This window comes from Hyposmocoma kahamanoa, unplaced genomic scaffold, assembly GCF_003589595.1.
Source record: "Hyposmocoma kahamanoa isolate Upper Pololo Valley unplaced genomic scaffold, ASM358959v1 93, whole genome shotgun sequence".
Lineage (NCBI taxonomy): Eukaryota > Metazoa > Arthropoda > Insecta > Lepidoptera > Cosmopterigidae > Hyposmocoma > Hyposmocoma kahamanoa.
Genome location: NW_020654810.1, coordinates 14,468,476 through 14,489,223, shown reverse-complemented (window position 1 = coordinate 14,489,223; position 20,748 = coordinate 14,468,476). Strand labels below are relative to the sequence as shown.

Below are 20,748 nucleotides of genomic sequence, written 5' to 3'. Positions count from 1 at the left end.
AGAACTAGAAAGTTGTTTTATTAATCAGACAACAATCTTTGCTTACGTAGCTAATAAATGCAAGGAAACTAAACGGTAGTTAAAGGATCCTTATCGATGTCGCTTACAATGACTTGCACTTGATTTTCCAGTCTGGCTTGTAAGTGGGTCTTGAATATGCGCAAGTACCCCCTTTCCGAGTCAGAGTGGTTTGTAAGGATCACTGATATTCCTTTCTGAGCTGCATCTAGCACGTCGTGGTGGAGCATTTCCCCTGCAAATAAAAAAAAATAGTGAACCATATTTTGAAACGGTATTTCATTACAGTTTAACTATTTAGATACAACTTGTAAAATTGGTCTATTACGAATTACTATGACGTATCATATAATTTAAAGATATGGACAGACAATACAATTCTGTTTATTATTCATCGTATAAGCATTGACCTACAGGTCAACGCGCTGGTAAAAAGAGGTTATAAATTTAAAGTTGTTAACCCATAAAACTTTATAAAGTATAATTAATTATTCAGACATTAGCTTCACACCCAATAATCACTTAGTTTTAACCGACTTCATATTACAATATTATTCATATTATGTAACAAATGAATATAAATAATAAATACTAGACAACATCACATATGTTGCTCCGGTCCTATAATCTCAAAGTACCTGAAGCACCCGTGTTATAGTTTTAATCGGAAACAAGGACGGTACCACAAACATCCAGAACGGAGGCAATATAGAAAAGTTTCTACATTGGCCTGGCCGGGGATCGAACCCAGGACCTTAGAGATGGCGACAGCGTGAAAACGATAAATTTAGTATATAAATCTATGGTGAAAACCGTCGTGCAAGCCACTCGACCGCGGAGGTCATCAAAATTAATAGGTATACAATGTCAATGGCTAAAAATAAAATTTTCTCAGAAAGTCTTGAAATAATATTCTCAGATGAATTTAAAAAGAATAACTAAAATCTAGAGTTAAAGTCTATTTATTTGCAATTACGATTGCATGATCTTATATATACTTCCGAACACATAATTCGGACCACCTCGCATTTTTGTCTTAAAGGGCTAGAATATTTTTTTTTTTAATTTATTGCTGGCCATGGAAACAAAGTCCTTCAGCCGAAAACATAAACGTTTAATTATATTGTTGTAAATATGGCCACCACAAAGAGGATAGGCAATTTGAGGCGGCGTGCTTAGATTGACTCGGGATTCCATAGAACGGGCCGATACGGGTATTTTAGTTCGAGATTCGTGTAATTTCGTGTTTTAATCTTCGATTAAGGCACGATAGCACTATCCTATTCCACTTTAAACTAGATTTCACAAAATAATTGAAAGTCAAAATAAAAACGACACTTTTCCCTCCAAAAGGTCCAGAGCCAATCAGGGCTAGAATACAGAAGTAGGTATTATGATTGAAGAAAAAGATTTACCCCAGTTTTGCAAAACCAAATTTTAAACAAATTTTTATGGAAAACACGTTTAGTACACTACTTTCAAAATTGCTTTATAGTTTTTGATCAATCAAACATTGTTTAAGCTTAGGGCATTTAACTTTGAAAATGCGAGGTGGCTCGAATTATGTCTGGGAGTGTACTTTTATCTATGATAATAAAATAGTGATAGTGCAAACGTCAGTAGCACTAATTGTTACCAGTTAAATACAAATCAGCAGCGACGCCCTTTAGTACGGACGATCCAGAGCCAGCACACAGCGCAACCGTATTTACACCATCGCTTAACACTTTATCTTTTCCAATCGCGAATCTCACATGTTGGAGCCTCGTCAGTTCCTTGACTTTCGTGATGGCTTCTAAGAGAGAAATGCTACTCTCTAATTTCAGAAATCTGTAATAAGATAATAATGATCAATTAATACTAAAGAGAAGGATTACAATAAATGCACCAATTATTACATGACAGTTTTTCTACTCAAATTGTATATAATAAAATTTGTATTATAATTCTGTCAAAATTAAAGATAATTGAAAGAATTTGAAGGAACACTATTTCAACACATTTATACTAACAGGCCAATAAAAAAATCCAAATTACCTGCCAGCACCTACATTCGGATCAATTCCAGGCTGAATAGGTTTTGATGTAGCTACAGCAAAATTAGAACCCAGCCAATCATTGACTCCTCCCTGTACACAATCCCAACTTGTATGAGGGGAATATAAAGAAATACGGTTCTCAAGTAGAAAGGATACAATACGCTCTTTCCATGTACTGAAACAGAAATTATGAAAATGTTACATTGTATTTAACTGAAATATTATTTATACAACCTCAGTGGCTTAGCAGGCTGGACACTAGTGGAAGAGGTTTAGGGTTTGATTTGATTGGTAGGATATAATGAACTTTTCTAAATTGGTTTTGGGGGTCTACTCTGATTTTCCATCCAACATCCATCCAAACCAATTACTGTCAAATAAGTAATACTCAACCCATTGATTTACAAATAAAGTCAATGACTCAAGAGATGTCAAATATGAAGGTTAATTCGCAACATGCTTCTTTTATTTTGATCGAGTATTAGGTATTTATGACAATAATTGTTTTGTACGAATGTGGGATGGAGAACGAGGATTCAGGGCCTCATTTTGCAAAAAACGAAAATTAAACATAATAAATAAATAAAAAGTAATTTATTTGGTTACATAGTAGTGTAATTATTAAATACAACAGTGTGTTTTGAACATGTACCTTTGCACAACAGATTTCAGAGGAGCAAATATCGGAGGATGGTATGATATAATCATTTGACATCCATTATTATATGCTTCCAGAGCCACATCTTCTGTTAAATCATTTGTTAGTAGGATTTTTGATATGTTCCTGAAACATTTACACTGCTTTAAACAATATGAGTCAAATTTGTGTCAGTAATATCTACATAAGAAAATTAAAAGCAATACCTTGGTGTGTAAGGTTCTACCAGCAATCCAGTGTTGTCCCAGCTCTCGGCCAGTAGTTTAGGAGCGAAGTTCTCCAAAGTAGATAATATCTTACTCAATGGCACTCCTACCCCTTCTCCAGTTGACATATTAGTAATGGTACAGTATGAACACTTAACGACTACCCTAAAATGTCTTCTTAGTCCAATAAGCATCAGAATATGTCCACTGTAAATTATGAAACAAATTCATGTGATAAGATTGTTTGGTCTGATATAATAAAAAATATATTAGTATTATCGATAGAAATAAATGTTATGTACAATAAAACAAATGTAAGATATATAATAAAAATATATTGCCACATAATGTATATAAAGTCAAAGTCAAAGTCAAAGATTATTTATTCCATAGGTAAAATAAATTTACACTTGAAATCGTCACATTTAAGCTACTGCTCGTTCATTACGCTGACCTCCCTGAGAAGAACGAGCAAGAAACTCTAGGGATTGCTCTTTTCAAATAAACTTAAATGCTATGGAATACACTTTGAATCAAATTTGTGTGGATTCTGGAGCCATGTCGTCTTTCCATACATCTTTATCTAACACATAGTCTTCAATTTTGTAATATGATTTTTCGATCAAAATATTTTTAATGTAGTTTTTAAACTTAGGAAATGATAAACTTAATATATGCTCCGGAATAAAACAATGTTTAAGACTGTCTAAGCAATACAACAATGATTAGAGCTTACTAAGATATTTATTACATTTTCATGGAATTATGCTTCATCAAGGTCTGAAAATTTCCATACTCTTATTTCACTATCATCACTACAGGAAAGTAATTCTTGAGTTCCTGTTGGATTCCAGCTCACACAGTTCACATCTTGAGAATGAGCATTTTGCTTAGTACACACTAATTCAAAAGTAGGTGCGTTGGGGTCAGAATCTTCAGTTTCTTTGAAAATTCTTATAATATCATCTCCACATGCAGTTGCCAATAATCCTGTTTTGTGACACCAGGCTATATCATAAACACATCTTGTATGATATCCTGATAAAGTACAAACGCATTTCCAAACAGACTCCCTCTCTGTAACTGCTACTCCTTCCTGATTGTCTGGTTTATATTCCTTCCAAATCTTTACAGTTCTGTCATCACTGCTTGAGGCAAGTCGCTCTCCAGTCTTGTCGAATGTTAAACTCCAAACGGTGGACTCATGCGACTGTAATGTAGCTATACAAGCCCAGTCATTATCAGCTGGATCCTCTTTATACATCTTTATTGTGTTGTCATATGAAGCTGAAGCTAGGATGTCTAAAGAAGGATGCCATGCAACCTATAAAACAAAACTATTATATAATACTCTTTGGAATGTATCTACATATTTTTATAGTTTGCAGTAGAAAATTCCATACATACTTTCTTAACATCCTGGTTGTGGGCATTAAGTACAGATTCACATTCATACTCATCATCTCCCGCTACTTCCCAAACCCAAACCGATTTGTCCCGACCACAAGTTGCCAGTAGTTGTCCTGAAGGTGACCATGCTACACTTTTGACTTCATTCTCATGACCTTCCAGTGTTGCATTACACTCAAACTGACCTTAAAACATAGCTTTCATTATTATTTAATTATTTGAATGTTTGTGAATTTCAAAACAGTATTCTTTAAGATTTAGCTGCATACACACCACTTTTCTTATCCCATATAGCTGTAGTCGCATCGAAACTAGCCGAAGCTAGGAAGTTTCCACAGGGAGACCAAGCTACTTCTCTTATAGTACGCTGATGCCCATCCACAAGTACTGTTTTTATGGTCCAATTCTGTCCTTCTTTACTCCATAATTTTATGGTCTTATCTTCACCACACGAAGCAAATACATTGCCTTGGGGATGCCATGACACATTCCAGACTATCCCTTTGTGTCCAGTTAAACTTTGAAGTAGTTCAAGTTTTCCCATTGCTTACAATGTGGTACTTTGTGGTTACCTTTCTGTTCACACAACACGTATATGTTAGTCCGTTTTTTCGACAAGGGAAATAGCATAACACTTATAAAAATAACTTTATGACGCTTTTATGTTTAATTTTTAAAAACTCTAACACAATTACCGGAAATATTCATTTATAAACAATTTTAATACTTTTTTAAACAGATTAATTGAGAGGTTATGTTGATAAGAAACATACTACAATTACCTTACAAATGCAAAAACGTGTCTTAAAGAAATATAGTCAATATTTTTAATAATAATAAGTTCTAAATGTGCATTTATAAAAGTTATTGAATACCTATTTCAGGCAAATTATCACTTGTACGTACAAATAAATGTACAGCCGTGACCCGCAAGTTGTTTTTTTTAAATATTAGTTTTACGGCATCGGAATAAATCCATCAAGCCAAACCGTTAATTTTTTTTCCTATCTTTTAAATAAAAGTTTTTCTTTCAATATATTCTTCTAAGTATTTGAAGGTATCTTTTCAATGGTGGAAAGAATGTATACATATATATATATATATGTTCATAAGTCTTCGTATTCTGTAGTAAAGATGGCAAGAGGCGGGGGATGTCTTCTTCTTTATAAATCTTTAGTAGGCCATCTATAAGAAGCAGTCTTTGCACACTGAAGGCAGGGCAATGTAGAAGTAAGTAATCGAGAGTGGCTTCATCAGTATTATAATGTTCACATGTAGCTGAATTTCTAAGTTTTAATCTGTTCAAATGAGCTGCGAATTTTCCATGTCCAAAGCGTAATCTGTTGATGGTTGTTATAAATTTTTTTGATGGTGATTTTAAGTTAAAGTACCAGGGTTTCGTGGGAATATTCTTCTGTATTTCTCCATACCATTTTCCTTTCAATTGTTTCGTGTATTCCCAATCTCGTGACCAAATATCAAACATACGAGTTTTCAGTACTGAATAGTAATCGGTCATAGGAACTGATGGTGGTGAATAATAAAATGATGATGGATCAATTTCATTAATGTTTGGTACATTAATTTTCATCAGACTATCCACAACTTCGTTCCCCGTTATTCCTGAATGTGATGGCACCCATATAAATTCTATACGTTTATCTTTAATTTCATATAAATATTGTCTGATTTTAAGGATATAGATATTAGTTTTGTAAGATATTTTATGACTCTCCAGGCAATTCAGTACACTTAAGGAATCAGTTACGATCAGGAAAAAGGAGTGATTGATGTCTGATAAATATTGAAGTGCCGCATATACAGCATAAGCTTCAGCTGTAAATATCGAAGTATTCTTGTCCAGATTAAAGCAGCGGCCAAATTTAGCAGTCGAATCATAATAGGCAGCTTTAGCGTTATCTTTGGTTTTGGATCCATCTGTGTAAATATTCCGATATTGTTGCTTCTTGTTACTAATATACCACAGAAATTCATCATTATTTAGAAGTTTTTCTTTGCAGATCACAGGACTCACAAACTGGATTTCCAAAGTACTAAGTACCCACTGCTCATTATGATCTATGTACTTACATAATGTTTTTAACTCATTAATATGTTCCCCTTGTAATAAATTGCAATCTTCAAACAAACAAAAATATTGCCTATTGGCTAAAACTTTCATTGTGAATTTTTCTGTAAGTTATTGAAGTTTTACATCAATTGGATATATACCAGCCTCTATCTCTAAAGAATTAATGGGTGTAGAACTTATTGTACCAGTTATGATTCGAAGACCTTTGTTTTGAATGACTTCCAATTTTCGAAATAGGGATGGGCTCATAAATTTTCCAAAAACTATTAAACCATAATCATAGTGACTTCTAACAATTCTTTGTTTTATAATATTGATACATACAATTTAAGCCTTCATTGATAGTGTTTTGTGCTTGTAATAAATTTCTACTAGATGTGTACAACACAATATCATCAGCGTACTGTAAAAAATATAGATTACTCAACTTCAGGAATTTATATAATCGTGCAGTGTATAATATATAAATCCGAGGTGATAGTGTTGCTCCTTGCATTACGCCTTTAAATGCCTTCTTTGGGCCATATAAAGTATGATCAAATTTAACATAAACTGTTCGAGAATAAAAAAAATTAAAAATCCATTTAGATATTTTGCCAGGAATGTTATAGCTATGTAGAATTTTGACCAATTTGAATAAATGGATATTATCAAATGCACCACTAACATCTAAAAACACACTAATCAAATAACTGTGATTATTGAAAGCATTTTGTATGTCACCACCAAATTTGAACAAACTATCTAAAGTACCACGACCTATATGGAGTCCAAATTGATCAGGAGGTATAATATACCTTGATTCTACATATAATTTTAATCTATTTTTTAACATGTTTTCGAATATTTTTCCCATGCATGAAGATAATGATAGTGGTCGATAGGAGTGGGCTAAACCTGGATCTTTATCCGATTTTAAAATAGGAACAACGGCAATATTTCTCCGCGTATCAGGTATCTCATTACATTGCCATAGATAATTAAAAATTTTCAGCAATACTAATTTAGCTGAGCGATGAAGACGTTTAATTAAAATATATGGAATGTCATCTATACCAGGTGTGGTGTCATTTTTATTATTTAGGGATAAATGAAATTCTTCTTCAGAGAAAGGCAAATTTAAATGAACGTTTAAGTCATTACTTTCAAATAAATCATTAAGTTGTTCGATGTCATTATTACCTGATGATCTATTTGATGCAATTTTATCTAAAAAATCGTTTATGAAACCGTTAGTTTTGGATTTTGGACTTGATTTTTTTCTATAAAAGACTTTAACTAATTTAGCAATATACAAGCCGATATAGAGAGGGAACGTAGGGCATTGGCGATGAGAAGTAACATGCTGGCACGCAGGTTTGCTCGGTGCAGTAGGCAAGCGAAAATCACGCTTTTCAAAGCCTACTGCCAAACATTCTACACGAGCAGCCTGTGGTTCAGCTGTACTAAAAAATCGCTCAATGCCCTACGTGTCCAATATAATAATGGGTTCAGGATGTTGTTGGGGCTGCCTCGCTGCTGCAGTGCATCGACCATGTTTGCTGAGGCGCGGGTTGATGGCTTTGAAGCCATCATCCGCAAAAAAACGGCATCCTTGCTCTGCAGGCTGCGGGGCAGCACCAACACCATTCTACAGGTCATACCGGATAGGTATGACCTGCCCATCATGAAATCCTTCATTCGGGTCCTGATCTAATAGTCTTGTAAGACTGGTGGATCGGGATGCGAATGAAGGATAATAATAATTTGAAAACAATTTGACAATTTTTACTAACCCATAGATTAAGTTTTATTTTGTAAGTGTACTAACAACCAATGGATTTATTTGTCTGATATAATAAATAAATAAATAAATAAATAATTTCCAAACTGTACTGATAGTCGTATTTCTATTGAAACTGGTGCAAAAATGTTTCCAACATAAAATTTTCTGTTCTCTAATAGTTAGTTTTTTGAGTGCATCGATTTTTTTGTAAATCACATAATTTTCCATTGTTGGATATCTTCTATAATTATAAAGTGCTAATTTGCTCTGGTTTATCGCATTAGCGCAGATATCGTTCCACCAAGGAACAGGTTTTAGAATTTTTTGCCCACTATTAATTATTTTATATACTGGAATAAATTCTTTTCGTAAATCAATTAGGATTTTACAAAAAAATTCATATGCTTCAAGAACATTTTCTTCGATTAACAACTCTTCAAAAAGACAACGAGATTTATTAGTGTATTCTACCCAATCAGCTTTTTTATATAAAAATATTTGAAAACATTGTGAATATTCATATCGATCGGCTGTAATGGTTAAATCAACTATAGTAGGGAAGTGCAGGCTGCCCAAAGATCATCAAAATATACTGACCATTCCGCTGAAGCGGCTAAAGTTGAAGAACTAAATGCAATATCAATAGCTGAAACTGATTCATTAGGACGATTGACTGTGGTTGATGCACCAGTGTTTAATATACACATATTTAAATCATCTAAGAGGTCAATAATTTTTGTTCCTCTAGGATTAATATTATCTGAACCAAAAGCCGTGTGTCGTGCGTTAAAATCTCCCATAACTAAAATAGGAGCTGGCAGTGAACATAAAATGCTTCTTAAAACAGAAATTGGAAAACGACCCTTACGTGGTGGACAATACACACCCAAAATTGTAAATGAGCTGTCTGTTGCTTGTACTTTTATGGCTACGGTTTGAATACTATCATTGCTTACAATAGGAATTTCGGAACATTTGATTGCGTTCCTACATAAAATGGCGTTCTGTTGTCTTTACGAATTAATTTGTAACCTCTAAAATAAACAAAATCTGAGGGTTTTAGCCAAGTTTCATTTAAAATACAAATATCTACATTGAATTTGTGCAAAAATTGATTAAGAAGGGCTGTTTTAGGTTTTAAACTCTGAATATTGTGTTGTACAATCTTTAAGCAACCTCTACTTGCCATTATTATCACTTAAATTTTTAATGAAAGCCTCTTTAATTGTAGATGAATTAATTGGTAAGTTATTTTCTTTACTGTTTAAACACAACAAAGTGTTAACAATAGCATTAAGTATTTTTTCGTTATTTATAATATCACTCAATAAGTCTTTGTTTTTTTTTTGTGGTTGAGATTGAGAAGAACTCACTACTTTGGCAAATTTCTGAGTTAAGGCTGGGAAATAAGCACCCAACGTGTTTTTATTTGTAATGTTAGCTTTATTTTCAATTATTTTTTTGCTGTTTTACTGGACATATTTTAGCCACAGCAATATGCTCTCCTTTACAATTGATACATAAAGGCTTATCGACATTGGTACAATCTTTATATGAATGTTCTTGAGAACAGATTGAACATACAACATTTCTTTTGCAATATTTGGTTGTGTGTCCAAAACCCATACATTTGTAGCATTGTAATACAGGGCTAATATACTCTTCCACAGGAAGTGTACACGGACCATATGTAACTTACTTGAGCAGGGAGTGCATTACCAGTGAATGTCAGTGAAACTGTCTACAACGGGACCATACCTTCAGAAGTCTTCTTGGTGAATCTTCGGAGAGATAATATTTCCTGGGAACTGATCAATTTATCAAATAAATGCTTGCATGTTAAGTCCGTTGGGATGAATTTGATGACTCCTGTGCATTCTGAATTGGAAGCCGGAATAAAAGCCTTAATTTCATGTGACGATAAGAATGATGTATTTTTGAGCAACGACTTGCCATTTTTTGGATTATCAAAAACAATTGCGTATTTCAGTGCATTTACACGTTTTATTTCTTTCACTCCTTTGTTATATCTACTGAATATGTTATTCAAATAAATTGGATCTTTGTTACCGAACCTGATGTTTTCATTGGTGCTTTGTATATATACTGGAAAGATAGTACCTGGAGAGCTTTCAGGTTAACTTCTTATGTAATTTTTGCTGTAAAATGGTGCATGTTTACTTTCTTCTTCGTCATCTGAGATGGGTGTATCAATTGCAGTTTTGCGTTTCTTGCTAAACTTTGTGCTATTACCTCCACTATCGGAGGCTATCGCGATCGTTTTGCAATAGTCACAAGCTAGTTTACTTGCAAATTAGCTCCGAAAAATTTATTTCAAAATTGGCAAAAATTATCGAACTTCCCGCCTCGAAAGTTCCCGCCTTTTTCACCCGCAAGTTGCAAATATTTTTTTCCATCCTCTAAGGCAAAAACAAATTGACTTGACCTTTGTTTGACTATGACGTAGGACTATGACATTAACGTTTCATTTCCAAGTTTTCAGAGTGAACGTCTGTGAACGGAAGTGGTGTAATGGGATGGAATGGATGTTTTAATAAAAATATTGGCGGTCAATAATCTTCTTTGAAATTCTTTGTCATATTTATGTATTAGGACAACCTGTATTTATTATTCAAAATTTAAAACATCAATTGTAGTTTGTAGTTTCATTCACTTTTTTAATGCATACTATGTTTTACAGCTAACAAAATAGTCGTAAGTGCACAAAATATTGCCTTGACTAAATGTCAAGCAAGAATAGACTTGGCTGTATGGTTTGAATACTTTGCCTGGTCCTCTACAGAAAGAATGAAAACAAGAACAACAATAACCTTTGTGAGAGATTAGCTCTGGGCCTTATTTTGACTTTCAATTATTTTGTGAAATCTAGTTTAAAGTGGAATAGGATAGTGCTATTGTGCCTTAATCGAAGATTAAAACGCGAAATTATACGAATCTCGAACTAAAATACCCGTATCGGCCCGTTCTAAGGAATCCCGAGTCAATCCAACCACGCCGCCTCAAATTGCCTGTCCTCTTTGTGGTGGCCATATTTACAACAATATAATTAAACGTTTATGTTTTCGGCTGAAGGACTTTGTTTCCATGGCCAGCAATAATAAAAAAAAAAAAAAAAACCTTTGTGCTTGTGAATAACCTATAAATAAAAATCTGTTTTGGTTGTTGTCTGTTTAATTATTATTATTATACTGTTTAATTTTAATAAGGCTACTGAATCTTCTTTATATTTTATGAAACTACGCGTGATTTTGTCTTCGTTATTAGACTTTTAGACATTCAAGGAATGGATAATAGCAATAAAATTGTGCCTCCCCATCTCAATGCTGAGGTGTACAGGACAGACACCACCGGTACTGATACTGTCTCGTATTTGGATTATATTCACCTCCATTCAGGTAATATATCTAAAAAATGTATCTTATACTATTTATGTCATATGAATATATGTACGTATGTGGCTCTAACTCTGTATAAAATATAAATAGTGCTATTTACCCAAAACATTTTGTCTACTTATAGATGGCAGTGCACTAATAGGTTGCTCAGAACTCACTGGGCGGTATTGGAATGGTGGAGCCAGTGTCTTCCGTGATGTCACAGAAGCACAAAAAGGTTTAAAAGAAGCTAAGAAGAATTTTTATCTTACTAGTGGAACCCCTGATGGATGTTTTGTGGTTGATTCTACTAAGGTCAGTTCATTATTTGTTTTCCGTTAATAGTAGTAGGTAGGTAACAACTATTTCAGTAACAATACTGAGAGAACTGAAAGGAATTGTTAACTAATAAAAAAACAATAAAAATTGTGATGTCACAAGCAAGTATTGCAGTTTCTTTCTCCTGACATCTGATCTCACAACTCCTGATTTTGGATGCCTTTTCTGAATTTGTTACTTTTTTCTTTATGAATACAAATTCATAAATGCTTTTCATTATCGTTTATAGATACAAATGTATAAACAATAATGAAAAGCAATTTATTTTTGATGTTTATTATATATATATTTTATTCTTTTCATAATGTCATGTTTAAAATAATAAATCTGCTCATCCTACATACTCTCATGTTGATAGTTCATTTGGTAATCTTTTATCATGTCCTACCCTTTATTGCTTAGTTGGGGTCCATGCAATATGTTTTCTTGTCCCATAAAGCTCTATCAGCCACTTGTATGTTGTTTACTCTATTTATACCTATCTTACAAGCACAGTCCATATTTCGTTACTTCTTCAGTATGGGGAAATCTGAAAGTATGGGAGTTACTGGGAAACTATCTTAGGAATCATTAAGTAATTTTGTGAAAACAATTTTGGGTAATTTATTTTTAAATTTCAATTTTTAGGTAAAGTACAAGTAGTCTATAAAAATGAATAATATTTATTACTATTTTTTAGTGCTGTCAACTTTACACAGTAATTCTATCGCACGTGATCAGGAGTGAACAGGATTGCGCACAGGAAAGCCTGCACGCGCAATCGTGCGCGATTACCTGTTTGAATTTTTTTTATCTTTCGTTGGCGATTGCTTGAGTTCGTTGGAGTGTGCGCGCGACTGATGAGCGCAATTGTGTGGTCTATCTCCTTTCCTTTCAACGTCTTTACATGAGAGCTTAATCGCGCACGATTGCTGTATCACGCGCGATAAGAGTCTATGTAAAGCTCGCTAATATGTGGGAATGTATAGGAAGAAAAAAATGAGACAGCAGAATTTGTTCAAATTTAATAAAACGTTTCTCATGCAAAATGGATAAAATTGAGTAATTTCTTTTTAAAGCTGATCTGAGTGACACTGCACCAGCGGCACAACTTGCTGGTCCCGTCACTTGGTATTATTAAAAAAATATGAAAAAAAACTTACTTAAATGATCCTTACATGAAAGTGAGTGAATCGGAACTAAAAAATAAATGAATTTCATTTATTTGTTTCTATGGACGACACACGCTTGACCAAAAAATGTTCAATGTTTATTGTTCACAGTTGTTACTCTGTGAAGACAGTGGTGCTCTAAGTGTTTGGGCAACAAATGATGATGTCTGGAAAACATGGAGTGAACTAATAACTGTTGCTGAACATGATGACGCAGCTTTAGCAGTTGATTGTTTAGATAGTGGGAAGGAGTATGTGACTGTTGGTGCTGATGGCAATATAAAGGTATGCAAACTTTTAATGAATAATGTTGTGTATCTAACATTTATATTATATCCATAACCAACTGTCACTGATATTCTATACCAATTTCTTTTTTCATTATAAATTATTTTTAACTTAATGAACTATTGTGTTGGTAATATTAGGTGTTTAAGTATGAAATTGCCGCTTTATTGCAATAGGTTCTTTGAATTTTCATAGAATCTTCATGGTTTGAGGTTTTCGAATGAAACTTTTTTCAAATGGTTTCTGTGATTTTTTTTTTTTTTAAATTTGAAACATTTGAATATCGACTTTCAATTGTTTTTGTTATTCAATTTAGACAAGAAAGATGGATACTGCGAAAATTCGAGTGATTTTTGAATACGAGTTCCGACGCGGAACTAACGCGGCAGAAACAGCCCGCAATATCAATGCTGCGTTTGGAGAGGGGTCTATTAATGAACGCACCGTGCGATTTTGGTTTAAACGCTTTCGTGATGGAAATTTCGACTTAAAGAACGAGGCACGAGGAAGACCGCCCACACAGATGAATAACGATGAATTAAGAGAGATAGTGGAAGCCGATCCTAGTCAAACTACCCAGGAATTAGCGGCATGGTTTAACGTTACCTTACCCACAATATTGACTCACTTGCGTCAAATCAATAAAATAAAAAAATACGAAAAATGGGTGCCTCATGATTTGACTGATCTGCAGAAAGAAACGCGTGTTGAAACTTGTGTTGCCTTGTTGAACCGGTACAGAAATGAAGGAATATTGGATCGAATTGTAACATGTGATGAAAAGTGGATTCTTTATGATAACCGGAAAAGAAAAATGCAATGGCTGACCCCAGGTCAAATGCCACAACAGTGTCCTAAAGCAAAACTTACCAATAAAAAGGTAATGGTAACAGTTTGGTGGTCTCAGCATGGTGTTATTCATTATAGTTTTCTCCGATCTGGTCAAGCAATAACGGCAGATGTCTATTGTGCCGAACTCCGAACCATGTTGACAAAACTAGCAGTAAAACAGCCCCGACTCATGAATCGATCTTCACCATTATTGCTCCACGACAACGCGAGACCTCACACAGCACGAGAAACCATTTTGACCCTTCAGGAACTGCAGTTAGAAACCATTCGTCATCCTCCGTATTCACCAGACCTTGCTCCAACGGACTACCATTTTTTTCGTGATTTGGACAATTATCTACGTGACAAGAAGTTTTCTTCCCAGGAGGCAGTACAAAATGCTTTCACACAGTTTGTGCAGTCTAGATCGTCGGAGTTCTATCGCAAAGGCATTAATAACCTTCCCATTAGATGGCAGCAATGTATAGATAATAATGGCAACTATTTTGATTAAATAAATTTGTTAAAAATTTAAAAAATAAACAATTTAGATTTTCAGTACAAATCGGCAATTTCATACTTTAACCCCTATTATTAATTTAGTAAAAGACAGGTATATAGCAATTTTTTTTTTAATTACCACTTTTTTATGTAGAATGTCTGTCTGTTTTTCTTTATGTATCTCAGTATTTGTCTGTGGTATTTGGTGAAAGTATCTCAGGGTCTTATTCCAGAACTCTACTCAATGCTCAAGTGACTTGAGCAGACTTGAGTATGTTTTCAAGCACTGGAAATACGACCCTAATGGCAAGGACTTGAGTATGATTTTCAGTGCTTTAAATCATACTCAAGTTCTGACTTGGGCATTGGTAGAGTTCTGAAGTACGACCCTCAGACACTGTCTCTTGGCAAACATAGTAATTTGTAGGAATGTGTAATATAGCTTTTTTTGAATATCATATCGAAACTATATATCAATATTCGAAATAGGATTTCGAAACTATATTTTCTGAAACTATATATTCATGGATACAGCCCGCGTGCGCGTTGCGTTGATACATTGCTGTTACTGAAATGCGGAATCAGATTTCGAAACTATATATTATTGGATGTAGTTCTACAAGAGTAATGCGGGCCTATTACGTATCTGGTCCGTCCCAAAAGTATCGAACATTTTTCAGGAAAAATACTTTTATTGAACTTATCGGTACCATACATTAGTACTCTTCAAAATAACACCCTTCAGCATCGATGCACTTTTGTAGGCGAGTTTTCCATGCCCGGAAGGCCCCCTGGAAGACGTCAACGGGTAGGTCCTTCAGCGCCCTCGTCGTAGCTTCTTGGATGTCCTTAATTGTGCCCCAATGCTTGCCTTTGAGCTTCGACTTGATGCTGGGAAACAAGAAGAAGTCTGCCGGGGCGACGTCAGGACTGTAGGGAGGCTGCGGGACCAGCGGGCTTCGTCGGTCACCTCTTCCCTTCCGTCACGGAACATCTTGTGCCACTTCCTGACCGAGGATTCGGACAAGGCTTTGTCCTTGAAGGCCTGTTTAATCATCTCGTTGGTTTCCACAGTATTTTTGCCGAGTAGAACACAAAATTTCACTGCGTACCTCTGTTCTAACGGATCCGTCATCGCGCTACTTTTAAAAACTTCGACGAGGTGTCGTTTAGAGCTCTACGCGAACGCACGTCCTGCCGCTCCAGGTGCTCGGAGCCAACTGGGACCGGTCGCGCTGTATCGGCTAGATCCCCCCACCACTTTCTGTTGCCAAGCGGAGCGCTTCCCGCCGTTCGGCAACACTCCCAAAAAAAATGTTCAATACTTTTGGGACGGACCCTGTATACAGTTGCAAAAGTAAAGTTAAGTATACAGTTTCGAAGACGTACAAAAAACGGTTTCGCGTTGATATCCACTTAGTGAATATGTAGTGATAAGAAGCAATATCGGTATACAGTTTGGAAAATATATGATTTAGTGTTGGTATCCACTCGGTAATCGCTCGGCTTGACTCGGCATCGCTATAAAATACGCGATGCGGAGTAATATGGATATATAGTTTCTAAGATATACGATATCGGATTTTCGATATTGCCACAATATATAGTTTCAATAACTATATACGATTTGTAACACCCATTCCTAGTAATTTGTGAATATTGCCGTCAGAGTTATCATCCTACACTTGTTTTGTTCAATAATGTGTGATGACGTAAATTACCCTCAAATATGACTTAATAAACCATTGCTGTATTCTGAATCTGTAGCTGGGAGTGGATCTTTAGGTAAAATGGTTATTTATTTTTTCAATCAAAATAACTTTTTTTGAAAAAAACAAATTGTGTGAAATTTACATTACCCAATGTTAGAGAGACTGTTACAAACATTGTAGTTAGAAACGAAAAATTGAATCTTGTGGATACAGTTGTATTGCTAGGTATAACGTTAGATGCTAAATTGCAATGGGGTCCACATATAAGTAAGTTATCAAAACGGCTCAGCTCTGCAGTGTACGCGATAAAAAAATACGGACACTTTCAGACGTCGAAATCGCTAGATTGCTTTACTTCAGCTACTTTCACAGTCTAATGACATACGGCATTTTGCTTTGGGGTAATTATAAATTGTCCTGCAGAAATGTGCGGTTAGGTCAATTTTCAATCTGGGCCCCAGACTATTTTTGAGAGATAAGTTTAAGAAAATTAATATTCTTACACTAGCGTCACAGTACATTTATGAAAATGTAATTTATGTTAAGAGGAATAATAATAACTTTATGTAAAATAGTGACAGACATAACATTAATAGGAGGAATAAAAATAAAGCAGCTGTTCTTGATAGTCGTCTTCACAAAGTGACAAATTCATTTAAGGGGCAATGTATAAGATTCTATAACAAGATTCCGGTTGATATACAAAATTTGCCATTCACGAGGTTTCAAACTATAGTGAAACAAAAACTTTGTACTAAAGGTTATTATACAACTTCTGCGTACTTGGATGACAAAAATTCGTGGTAGTAACCAGTTTTGCTCATGGAGGTAGTCTCAATCTTTGATGTTTGAAAGCTGAACAAAAAATACATTGTAAATGTTGAATGGGTACAAATGTTATTTACAAAGAGCAACCCCTAGAGTTTCTTGCTCATTCTTTTCAGGGGAATCTGCCTTACGAATGAGCGGTAGAGTTTAACCAATGTGACGATTTCAAGTGTAATAATGCTTACCTATGAAATGAAGATTATTTTGATTTGATTTTATTACATATGAAAAACTTGTAATGTGTATTTGATGGTTTTAACAGGAAGTGCATCTTCCAATGAATTACTTTCATTAAATACCTTCTACTGCAAATTAAGAATAGTTTAAGTTCTATGTCAGAGCTCTTCAATCCACAATACCTTTCATTTGTACCTTATAATTAATCATTTTAGATTTGGGACATACACGAAATGATTTGCTTGAGGAATTACAACGCAGCTCACAACAGGGCAATCTGTGGAGTAGCCGTGAGGCCTAATTCAGCCACAAGTTTTGCTACTGCATCATTGGACCAATATGTTACTTTGTGGGATGACAATATTGTTAAACCAGTGCTAGGTAAGACATGTTTATGGTTTAGCAAATTAACAGTGACTGCTGCCTTATACAATAGTAAATTTCTGTAGTTAATAGTAATTATTAATTAGTGCGAGAGAGTGTGGTGTAAAACAATATTACATATATTTATTGCTGTTCACAGCTTTAATTCTTTGTAAAATTACATTAAAAGTTTTATTCTATGTATATTAATTAACAAACAACCATGATATCTAAAAAGAAAGTAGTACATTTTTAGTCAAAAAGTACTGTTCTACAAAAAACTATCAATAGTCACTCCATTTCACGCCCTGTACATAATGATAAAAAATATTTTCAGATCTAGTAACGAATGACTGCGGCGTGCGCTGTCTAAAATGGGTAACTGAAAATAGTGTTGTATATGGCGATGAAGCAGGCGTGTTAAGACTAGTCGATGTTAGAAATACAGGGGATGCACATACTCTGGCTGAATATCCTGCAGCCGTCCATCGACTCGCCGTCCAATCTGAGTAAGATCCCATTTATATACTAGTTCAATTAATTGTAAAAGTTTCTAAAAGTTCAGTAAAAATGTATTAAATGACAATGTAAGAACAGCAATCACTTAATATTTGCCCTGTCTTTATTACTGCACATAATTGCGTAGCCACAAGAGATGCAGTCTGGAAGAAGTTTCATTTCAACTGTATCACAACTCCAAGTGATTTTTTGCAATTGCACTATTTAGTTGGCAGTCTGCTAGCAGTTGACATTATCCAAACTATTTTAGACATCAATTGCTATGAATTGATAGTGATTCATGTAAACTTTTGGTCAATGATAAATATAATTCACACAGGGAGTGACATGAAATGTATGTTGAAAGTGATACAAGCTTATTATATATTTCAAAACGATTATTTATGTTGTAGGACTTTTGCAAATGTGAGTTGTGGCACCTACTTCATAGACACCTTGTATGTAGGTCTAAGATTCGACTGGTGCCCTGGAAAGCCACTTTTCTATGTATTGACCTAGGGTTATTGTTTTTAGGTCTCAAAACATAGCAGTATGTTGTGATAACAAGGCCGTAACAGTGTGCAACATTAGCGACATTAGCAAGCCAAAGACAATGTATCAGGACAAAGTAACCCACCAAAATTATGTCAGATGTGCTGCTTGGGATTTGAAAGAAACAAATGTCTTACACACTGTAGGATGGGATGGTGAACTCAAAACTCACAATTTATCATAAGTTCTTAAATTGTAGTTTATGTGTAAGGATAATTATTTTGAAATGTGATTTTTTATGTTGATCGAACCCGTCGAAATATAGATATCCAATTTATAAAAAAATATTCTTTTTTAGAACATACGATTAAAATTTTTTGCTTATTCTTTAGTTACTCTCCATAAAGATAAATTAACGCAAGAGTGTTGTGTGAAGATTGGTGTTTTGTTAATCGTTAGTGATTTTATGATATTTCATAAAATTACGAAATTATTCTCCGCTGTAGGACCAGTGGATTTTGGTCAAAATGCTCAAGCACCCAAGATACTGATTTTGAGGGAGTCATTCTGGACTACTTCAAGAAAAGTTTAGCGCATTGACGGCCAGCACACATCACTTTGCCGCAGCCAGTAGTTGATACCAAATGGTATCAACTGCTGGGTGCATGCTCAACTAATCAACTATTGGCAGAGAGACGTAGTCGCTGCTAGGCCAAGATAGCTTCGCTTATGTACCAATAAATGAACACATCAAAGAATGTGTCAAAACTTAACTTAGAGGGAGGGATGTAATCCTAGTACTGACACTAGACTCACAATGTGCATACAAAACTCTATATTTTAGTCATAAGTAAGCCTTGTGACAATTCATTTAAACGTAATAATATAACGGCTTTTAATAACAAGGAATAGAACTTTCAATGTTTGTAATTGTTATAAGCCACACTTCGAAAACAGTTATATTCGTACATACGTTATGCGTAAATCAAGGCCAACCAAGGCAGAGGCCTTGTCGTGTACTAAGCGTATACTATACTGCCCTCGGAACGAAAAAAGGCACAACTGCTGTGTAAAGTACGCATAGTTGCGCCTTTTTTCGTTACGAGGGCAATAGTCTGTTTTTTTTTGAAGATGAAGTAAAATGACATTTGCAGGTTGCCAGTTTTCGTAAAATTTTAAATAGTCCTGTAGTAGTTGTCGATGTAGTACTTGCGAACGTAGTAAAATTTTGCCAAAAATAACTGAATTGTAAATGTTACGACGTTGTAATGATTACGAATTGCGTTATTGTATTCTTTATTCTTATTTTGACTTTTATTTTGAGTTGGTCTATTAGTATCAAAATCGATTTTTAGTCATACATATTATCAAATCCTCCTGTCGATATTATTTAATATCGACAGGCGGATTTGATTATGTATATTAAATTAAAATGAAAAAGTTTAAATTATGTCTCCTATTTATATTTTTAATACTTAACCTCCTGGGGCCGACATGTCGAAAATATTACTTGTCCCTATAACCGAACGTACTATATATAGAACAAAAGTGTTTAGACAGGTAAGGACGAGACTTTCAAAATCAAATAAAATTATAATAACGGGATTTCGTGTGTTTTGACTGAAACAAATCTTAATGGTAATCGTATGAGGAATATATTTTTGAACTTTTTTTTTTAATATTGTTTGTTCTTTACAAAGCACTTTCGGCCGTAATGATATTTTGTGCCTACTGACTTTAGTCCTTCAGAAAGTACTTTCGGCCTATTTAATATTCAAGTATAAAATAAGAATACCTTTTAAAGTAAGGAGAAAATTTAAAAAATAGGCTTCTATTACAAAATAATCTTATTTATTTTTATTTGCATGCTTTGCAATCAGTCAAATCAGTCGTAATTAAACTTAAAATCGTAAACCTTGATTTAAAAACAAAAGAGATCTCAAATCTAACTTGAATTTAGTAGGAACTTCTCTAGCTTTAGAAAA

The 20,748-nt window shown here is 34.4% G+C and overlaps 2 protein-coding genes across 5 annotated transcripts; one reads left to right on the top strand and one right to left on the bottom strand.

Annotated features, from left to right (window-relative positions):
• Positions 1-41: 41 nt before the first annotated feature.
• LOC113237298 (probable cytosolic iron-sulfur protein assembly protein Ciao1) lies at positions 42-5,261 on the bottom strand. Of its 3 annotated transcripts, XM_026473692.1 has the most exons (6): positions 5,207-5,261; positions 2,922-3,128; positions 2,710-2,841; positions 2,056-2,232; positions 1,655-1,848; positions 42-253 (listed from the first exon to the last, which is right to left on the bottom strand). In XM_026473692.1, the coding sequence occupies exons 2-6, from the start codon at positions 3,113-3,115 to the stop codon at positions 69-71; spliced, it is 882 nt and encodes a 293-aa protein (XP_026329477.1). In that variant the 5' UTR covers positions 3,116-3,128; positions 5,207-5,261; the 3' UTR covers positions 42-68. The 3 variants fall into 3 exon arrangements, with proteins under 3 accessions (XP_026329477.1, XP_026329476.1, XP_026329475.1); XM_026473691.1 differs by lacking the exons at positions 42-253; positions 1,655-1,848; positions 2,056-2,232; positions 2,710-2,841; positions 2,922-3,128 and adding exons at positions 3,499-4,245; positions 4,329-4,516; positions 4,605-4,907; XM_026473690.1 differs by lacking the exons at positions 42-253; positions 1,655-1,848; positions 2,056-2,232; positions 2,710-2,841; positions 2,922-3,128 and adding exons at positions 3,499-4,245; positions 4,329-4,516; positions 4,605-4,903.
• Positions 5,262-11,215: 5,954 nt separating this feature from the next.
• Positions 11,216-19,116, top strand: LOC113237371 (methylosome protein 50-like). Of its 2 annotated transcripts, XM_026473801.1 has the most exons (7): positions 11,216-11,231; positions 11,474-11,604; positions 11,729-11,898; positions 13,185-13,358; positions 17,626-17,791; positions 18,111-18,282; positions 18,806-19,116. In XM_026473801.1, the coding sequence occupies exons 2-7, from the start codon at positions 11,493-11,495 to the stop codon at positions 19,005-19,007; spliced, it is 996 nt and encodes a 331-aa protein (XP_026329586.1). In that variant the 5' UTR covers positions 11,216-11,231; positions 11,474-11,492; the 3' UTR covers positions 19,008-19,116. The 2 variants fall into 2 exon arrangements, with proteins under 2 accessions (XP_026329586.1, XP_026329585.1); XM_026473800.1 differs by lacking the exon at positions 11,216-11,231 and having other exon boundaries at positions 11,402-11,604.
• The last annotated feature ends 1,632 nt before the right edge of the window (positions 19,117-20,748 follow it).